Here is an 8,217-nt window from a genome sequence, read left to right as displayed (position 1 = left end):
GACACAGTGCTCAGGGTGTGGCCACACCAGTGCTGGGTACAGGGGAAGAATCACTTCCCTGGACCTATTGCCCACACAACACACACAACTAACCCTGGCCTGATAAGAAGCCAAGATGCCATTGGCCTTCTTGGCCACCTGAGCACACTGCTGGCTCATGTTCAGCTTCCTGTCAATCCAGACTCCCAGGTCCCTTTCTGCCTGGCTGCTCTCAGCCACTCTGTGCCCAGCCTGGAGCTCCCGTGGGGTTGTTGTGGCCAAAGTGCAGGCATAGCACGTGGTCTTGTTGAACCTCATCCCATTGGAATCAGCCCAACTCTTCAGTCTGTCTAGGTCCCTCTGCAGAGCCCTCCTCCCTTTCCAGCTGATAGTTACTCCCCCCCAACTTGGTGTCATCTGCAAATTTGCTGATGGTGGACTCAATCCCCTAAATCATCAATGAAAGTATTAAATAGAACTGGACCCAACACTGATCCTCTGGGGACACCACTGGTGACCGATCCCAAGGGCTTGAACCTTGAGCCATACACATCTGAGACAGCAGGACAAGGGCAGCTCTACTCCTTGTACCCTGTCCTGGTGCTCAGCAGTGACACCTGTCACTCAGGACACTGTTTTTGCCACACAAAGGTAAAGAGCAACTTGCTTCCTCACCTGGTAGTGTTACTGGCAGCCAGGGGTTTGGGGGGGAAAGGTTTCCAAGGGGCTTGATGGGCTTTGTTTTGTCACTCTCTTGGTTCTGTAGTTCTACTTGTGTTCTTGTGGAGAAACCACGCAGCTCATCTCCCACTATCCACCCACAGCCCCCAGCTTGTTACTGTGCTCAGCACCCTGTGCTCCCTGCTGTTCACCCCATGGGTCAAAAGCTTGGATTGGGGGTATAGGACTTGAAAACCAGACTTCCCCCCAACTCTGGAGCACCCCAACACCTCTTCTGCCCTCTGTGGACGCGGCCTCCACGGGTGGGTGTGGGCAAGCCATGGGCAGGGCTGGGGATCCATCCCCAAGGCGGCACGGGCTTGGTGCAGCATCTTCTGCTGTCCCAGGTCACCTTCCCTCCAGGCACCTCCCTGAGCTCACAGGACCCGAGGAAGAAAGCCATCCCAGCCCCTGCTTTCCTCTGCCCAGGAAAGCTGTCCCCACCCCAGCCCATCCCCACCCCAGCCCATCCCCACCTCTGCTGGGAGAGCAGCTGGGTGAGGGGCAGGGGGATGGGGCTGCCTCCAAACCACCTCAGCACCCCTCAAGTTTTGACCCCCATGCATTCCAGGGGACAGGAGTGACCCAAGACCCCCCTGTTCCAGCAGTACCACAGGCTTGGGGGGAATGACAAAGATCTGCTCTGTTGAAGCTTGAGGGAAAGGGTACAAAGGGGGGTGGGGCATCCAACACACAACGGGCGAGCTGGGGCACACAAAGCTCCCACGCATGAAGGAGCGACTGCTACTTCTTCCTCTTTCTCGTTTTGCTTTCGATCAGGAGAAGCCCCTGATTCTTGATGTCTTCCCGGGTGAGGAGAGGGAGGGAGTCTCGGTCTGAATAATCTAGAAGACAGAGTGGAGAGGAGCGGGCTGAGGAGAAGCTATGGGGCCACCTCCGCTCTCCCTGCCTCCCCGCGCAGGAGGAGGAGTGCCCAGCACAGGCACTACTGACTGCCTCTGCCAGCCCAGCGGCCCAGGGTGACGGGCAGGGCCTGGCAATGCCACCAGGCTCTTCCAAGAGCATCCAAGAGGCCACAGAGCAACCCCAGCCATGGTCCATTCTTCACAAACAAGTGATTTGGAGACAAGGGTCTCCCTTCTTGCCCCACAGCCTCTCTCCTTCTCCCTGCTGTGGTTCCATGTTCATCATCCTACTGCCTGGTTTTCTTCTTCTGCATCCCTGCCACACTCAACACCACCTTGGAGACCCAGAAATCCCCACGGGAGGGTGCCCAGACAGTTGCTGTGGGACATGTCACCACTGTGCTATCTCCTACCTTGGTGGGCCCCATTGTCTGTCCCCTCCAAGGAAATCCTCAGGTTCTTCCCATCAGTCACGGCTGTTTTCTCCAGCAATTTCTGGATCTTCACCAAAGTCTGTGAAAGACACCCTGGGTGAATTGCTGAAGGGGAGGTGGATGTTCCAACATGAGAGATGCCTCACCTCAATGTTCACACCACCCAGCAGGGAGGGTGGCTTGGGCTGGGCTATCCAGGAGACACCTGTCTGGGTCCCCAAAGGCCACAGCAAGGATGGAGACTCCACATACCTTTTTCTCCTCATCGGGGCTTTGGCTGGGAGGGGTTGAGGTGGCCACCTGCTGCACCAGGTACTGCAGCTTCTGCCCACAGTGCTGGAGCTTCTCCTCCAACCCCATGGTTTTGACCGGACTGTCCTGGAGTGAGAGAGAGAACAACAACCTCGGTGGGGAGAACGAGTCACCTGGGTGACAGTGGCTGCACCTTGTGTCACTGTTCTGTGCCGTGGCACCACCAAGCACTGGCTGGGGCCGTGCTCAGCCCAGCACCACACAGCTACCTGGCCATCCACAGTGATGCCGTGCAGAGAGGCCAAGAGGCTGTCAGTGCCCATTGTAAACTGGAGCTGGACCTCCTGGTTTCTCAGCACCTGGGACCGCATGTGCTCCAGCCGAGCCTCTTCCTGCTGCAGGTTCATCTGCAGCTCCTCCTCCAGCCCCCTGCAGCCAAACACATCCGCATCCATCCACTTGCACAGGGCTGCAGGGACACCACAAACCTCTGGCAAAAGCTGCTCAGGTGGCCCCCACCCCAGATGGCCAGCAGAGATGCTCCCTGCAACCCAGCTCCGTGCTGCTTGGATTGCTCCCCACTCCAGACAAGGAGCAAAAGGGTCTGGCTGCCAGGGCCAGAGCTTTGGGTGCTCTGCCAGGAGCAGAGCTGGGGGAAGCACCCTCGTTGAGAAACGTCCTGCTGCAGGAGTGGTGGGAGTCTGCAGGGGCACGGAGGAAGGATGGTCCTCTCGGGACACCCCTAATTCACACGGGTCCCCCCAAAGGGTGGTGGCCCGGTTGGCACGGCTGTCCCCAGGCAAGCAGCACCTGGTTGTGTCCGGGGGCTTGCCAAACTTCATCTCGGCATGCTTCAGCTCCAGCTCCCTCACTCTCTTCTCCAGCACCTTCTTCTTCTCCTCACAATGCGTGATGATGTGCTCCATGCCTGTCGACAGCGTCTGCTGCATCAGGAGCCCGCTGGAGATGTCCTGTCCAGGGGAGAGCAGGAGGATTCAGCCCCTGGATCAGGGCTGTGGCCTGGGGGAGCTTTCTGCAACAGGGATCTCCGCAGGCTCATGGCATGGAGAAGAGCAGCTCCACCCCTGCCTGCACAGGGGGACTTTGGGGGGATGCCGGGGGGAGAGGAAAGCAGAAAACCCCACAAGGAAAGCAGGCGAGCAGAGAGGTCTCAGTCCCACGGGGCTCGAGCAGCCCCAGGTTGCTGGGGTTTGTACAGAGAGGGGCTTTACATTACCCAGGGGTGGGAGCACTGCAGCGCAGCCTTGGCCCGCCCCATCTTCTCATTCCACAGAGCCTCGCTCTGCATCTTGGACTTGGCGGCCTCCAGTTTGACTGCTGGGGTGGGAGGGAAGCGTCAGGGAAGGATGCCTGCGGCTGTGCCCTCATCCCACCCGCCTGGGCCTAGCTAGGCACTCACCATCCAGCGAGTCCCCCTCCTCCTCCTGGTTCAGGAAGCCCAAGCTGGCCTGCAAGGACGTTCATCATCATCTCGAAGTGGATGGGGCACCTGGGGCAGCTGGCCCTTCAGAGCCCACATCCACCCACCCTTGGGGGTCTGGACACTGGTGCCTGCCCTCTGCCCACAGCCCTGCCTGTGCCGTGGACCCCAGCTCACCCCTCTCCGGCGCTTCTCTCTTGCTTCCTTGAGCCACTGTCTGCTGCCTGGCAACTTCTTGGCGGCCAGGGAGCGCTGCCTGAACTCACTCTCCATAATTACCTCTGTTTCCATCCTGCCCAAGGCCTCCTGGAGCATGTCAGAGAAGAGAGAAGTGGCAGCCAAAGCCCAAACGGATCTCTGTGAGCCACCTGGGCTTCTGGGAGGGCGGGTGTCAGAAATGACCCTCCCGTGGAAACAGGCTGGGAAGGAAAGTGGGCACTTGGGGCTGGAGGATGGAGCGTGCTGGCTTCAGCATCGCTGGTGCTCTGGGCAGGCTGGCCCTAGCCCCAGGGCCTCCTGGCCCAAGACCAAGACCCAGGAGGAGCTGAGGAGGCACCTGGCTGCTATGGGCAAACCCAGCTCTGTCTCTTGTGCTCTTTATGGCAGGGAGACTCAGCAGCCCTGGGGCCGTCTGTGAGCTGAGAGTCTGGAAAAGGGTCCCACGGTGCCCTGCACCGTCTCACCTGGGTGACACCCGCAGCTTTGCACGCATGCAAGGCCAAGACTTCTGTGTCCTGCAGCTCCCCATGGTACAGCCCCGCAATCTCAGACAGCACATCCAGGTGCGCAGGTAGGTGGGCCAGCTCCTGGAACACAGGGAGCCAGAGCACGTCACCCCGCGCTGTGACAGCCCTCACCACCCTCTGGGATGGTGTCCCACCTGGGACGGCGCAGCCCCCCGGGCACTTGGTTGCCTTTGCAGGGGCAGCGGGTGTGACAATGGCAGAGGGAGGAGGAGCTCACCCTCTTCAAGGCCTCCCGCGTGGTGAGGTAGTGTCTGGTCACCCTCTGTCCAGCTTGGACTTTGGTGACCATCTTCCCAGTCTTGTTTTGCAGCTGGCGAATCACCTGGAGCAGAGTGGAGGAGGGGGGGACATGGGGTGACCCAGAATGCTGAGCCAAATGCCCAGCCAGGGAAAGTGGGGACGGGGTTGGCTTAAAGCATTCATGGGTGCTGCCAGCCGAGGAAGGGTCCTGGGTACCTGCCCCTGTGCCTGCAGCCGCTTGTCCTCCTTGGTGGCATCCTGCAGATGCTGCAGGCACCTCTGCAGCTCGTCCCGGGCTCGGCTCTGCTGCCTCACCTCGTGCAGCACCAGGTCACTTTTCCTCACCAGGTGATGGATTTGGGCCTGGAGCATCTCCTCGGCCTCCTGGACGGGCAGGCGAGACGTCATCGGGGTGGAGGCTGGGCACCCACGGGGAGGGAGAAGGGGATCCTGCCTGGAATACTGCCCCCAAGGGAGAGCTGGGGACACTGGACAGTGCTGTGGGGTATGTCTCTATAGTCCCTGCCCTGGTGGGAGCAGGTCTGGGAGAGCTTTGCTCTGGGAGCTGGGTGAGGTGAGGCAGAGGTGGGCATTTGTCGATGACAGGGGTGGGTCGGGCTTTGGGGTCTCTGCGTGACGCAGCCCCGGGGGCAGGCGTCAATAGAACCCCCTGAGGCCCTCCCAGAGGCAGATGCTGGTGGGGAGCAGAGGGGAGCACCATGTTCTGCCGAGCTCTGTTCCCAGAGCCCCAGCCCCAGGTGAGCAGCCCATGCACGGCAGACCCTGCCTTTACCTCCACCGTCTTCCTGGCCAAAGCCACGTCCAGGAGATTCTGCGCTCCATGAGCCCCGAAGCTGGGGAGGTTCTTGCTCTGTGGGCAGGAGAGGGGCAGAGAGAACATCACCGACCCACCAGCCTGGGGACACTCACATCCTACTGCTGTCCTGGAGAGGACCCGGGGAGGAGCCGGCTCTGCGGGGCCAGCACCAGGCAGGGGTGCAGCAGGTGGGACCTGCCGGTACCTTCTGGAGCATGGCCAGGGCATGGGCGTCGTCCTGCAGTGCCTCACGCAAACCGGGGAGCAGCTCTCTCCTCTGGCGGAGCTTTTCCTCACACATCTGTGTGAGCAGCTTCCTCCCTTGCTCTGGAGAACACAGAGGGGCTCTTGGTACCATGCAGGACAACACCGGGAGGCACCAAGAGACAGGCCCCCGCCCGCAGCCAGAGGGGCAGCACCTTGCAGGGCGATGAAGTCGCGCAGCTCCTGGGCACGCTGGCTGTGCTTGGCTTTCTGTACCGGTGCGGTGCCGGTGCTCCTGCCTCGGCCCTCTGGACCCGCAGCCAGGGCAGCTCCAGCGCCCCACCGAGTCACCGCTGCCTCTTGCCCGGCCATCGCCCCTCACTCGGCTCTCACTGCACACAGGGGAACTGCACCACAGGGCTGGAATGGGCACTGCACCACTTCACCTCCCCTCACTGGGCAAGGGCAGGGCTGAGCTGAAGGGCTGAGCCACCACCAGCAGCACCGCAGCCCCACAGCACCCAAGCACCACAGCACCGCAGCACCCAAGCACCACAGCAACAGCAGCACCACAGCACCCGAGCACCACAGCAACAGCAGCAGCAGCAGCACAGCACCAGGAACAGCGCAGCACCAACACCACCACTGCACAAGCAGCACCACAGAACTGGCAACACCTCAGCAGCAGGAGCACGGCAGCACCACAGCACTGGTAGCAGTCGCACGAGAAGCACCAGCAGTACCAGCAACTGGTCCCGTGTGTGCAGGGCCTGACTCAGTGCCCCGGCACCTGGGCTGGCTCAGTGACATCATGATGCACTGGTTTCTGGGGAGGGCTTCCACATGATCTTGGAATCATAGAATGACAGAATGGTTTGGGTCAGAAGAAACCTTAAAGAGGAAAATACTTGCGCCCCACCCTCTGACTTGCTGCGATTGATAATATTATGAAAGATGGACCCTCTTACATCCAGCTTTGGAGACCTCAGCTAGGAGTGGACATACTGCATACGATTTCCCAGTTGCTGGGAAAGGTTCTCCACACGCTCACTGCAACTCCCCAGTGACACTGGATCTGGATGATGGTAACACATTATAGAAATTGTTCACTTTGCTATATATAGCACTTTGGTTTTTTTCTTTTCTCCCTTTAGTGGTCATTTAAGGCATCAGTAAAATAAACTCAGTTCTTTGCTTGGGTGCTTGTGTCCTTTGTGCTAATCCCAGTCATTTGGCAAAACTTAAGCCACCATACCCAGGTCAGTACTTCTCTAAGAAAACATCAAGATGACGCTGGGGGCCCTGCACATGGGGGCCAAAGGACCTTGAGTACGGTGTCCAGTTCTGGGCCCCTCAGTTCAGGAAGGATATTGAGGATGCAGGAGCAGGTCCAGAGAGGAACAATGAAGCTGGCAAAGGGACTCTTGGATTTGACATTTTAGGTGACACATAAATTTCAGGGTAGTAACTTTGGCGGACAGGGAGCATCTGCCACAGGTGTTTATCCCAAATGATAGGAAATCCTGGTCCAGCTAACAGACACTGACTCTTCTTTTCACCAAACACCGCTGGAAGGCTGAAGGGGAAGGAGAGGAAAAAACACTGGAGAGACAAAGAGGGCATCTCACTGAGCATCCACAGGCACCTGTCAGTATTTCTTCCAACCTGGAAGAGGATGAAAGTTCCAGGGAAATTAAAAGAAAACCAAACAAGAAAGCAAGTCTGTAGCCACAAAATGGTATTGCTGAGCTTCACAGGCTGTGAGGCAGGGATGTCAGGACTCCCTCTCCCCCACTGACTCAGAGCATGGCCACACAGCAGCCTGGATGCTCCCAGACATCCTCAGTGCTGCTGTCACACTGACATGATGACACATCCTGAGAGCACTTCCAAAGCTGGGACATCCCCTCAGGAAGGATTCACCACACACATTCCCATGCCTCCCAGATTACCACAGTGCTCCTGGACTCCTGTCCCATTCCCAGGTGGAGCACACTTGCTTCAAAACTGCACTGCCTGGGCCCTAAACCCAGTCCCTAACCAACTCCAGGCAAAGGCTGCAGCTCTCACACACATCACCTGCGCTGTTTGGTAGCTCAGCCTTTCAGAGGATCAGAAAGCAAAGGAAAGGGCATGGGAGATACTCAGTGGGTTGTTATGATCAATATAAGGTGAGTTTCTGTCATGGATTAGCAGTTTGGGAGGACCAAAAAGCCTCAGAAAGGACAAAAAGGACAGAATTGCTCTCCACCCGACGAAGGGAAACTAAAAGGGAATAAAGACTGGAGACTTGACGTTGGAAATTAAAACACTTGGAAACAAATTTACCAGCACAGAGCACACGCAATAGCATAAGGCATAAAAAACCAAAACCACAAATATATCCAACCCGGTCTCTATGGCAGCAGGGATGGGTGCCTGAAGGCCCCTTGGGGCAGGGCTGCCTCAGGAGGGGCTTCACAGCTCTGCCCAGGACCCGATGGATGTGGATTCTGCAGAGCAGGTGGGGACCTGGGGG

General features: G+C 58.5%; 1 protein-coding gene across 2 annotated transcripts; it reads right to left on the bottom strand.

The window, feature by feature from the left end:
• Nucleotides 1–1,197: 1,197 nt before the first annotated feature.
• On the bottom strand, nt 1,198–6,229 carry LOC139795898 (coiled-coil domain-containing protein 183-like). 2 transcript variants are annotated; one of them, XM_071743262.1, is made up of 14 exons: nt 5,915–6,229; nt 5,701–5,822; nt 5,472–5,549; nt 4,895–5,062; nt 4,656–4,760; nt 4,376–4,498; nt 3,870–3,998; nt 3,672–3,720; nt 3,489–3,586; nt 3,062–3,222; nt 2,521–2,680; nt 2,252–2,377; nt 1,979–2,078; nt 1,198–1,544 (listed from the first exon to the last, which is right to left on the bottom strand). In XM_071743262.1, exons 1-14 carry the CDS (start codon nt 6,069–6,071, stop codon nt 1,444–1,446), a joined length of 1,677 nt encoding a protein of 558 aa, XP_071599363.1. In that variant the 5' UTR covers nt 6,072–6,229; the 3' UTR covers nt 1,198–1,443. The 2 variants fall into 2 exon arrangements, with proteins under 2 accessions (XP_071599363.1, XP_071599286.1); XM_071743185.1 differs by having other exon boundaries at nt 1,199–1,544; nt 3,489–3,589.
• Between the last annotated feature and the right edge of the window lie 1,988 nt (nt 6,230–8,217).

This window comes from Heliangelus exortis, chromosome 1 (assembly GCF_036169615.1).
Source record: "Heliangelus exortis chromosome 1, bHelExo1.hap1, whole genome shotgun sequence".
Classification (NCBI taxonomy): domain Eukaryota; kingdom Metazoa; phylum Chordata; class Aves; order Apodiformes; family Trochilidae; genus Heliangelus; species Heliangelus exortis.
This window is presented reverse-complemented; position numbering and strand designations above follow the sequence as displayed.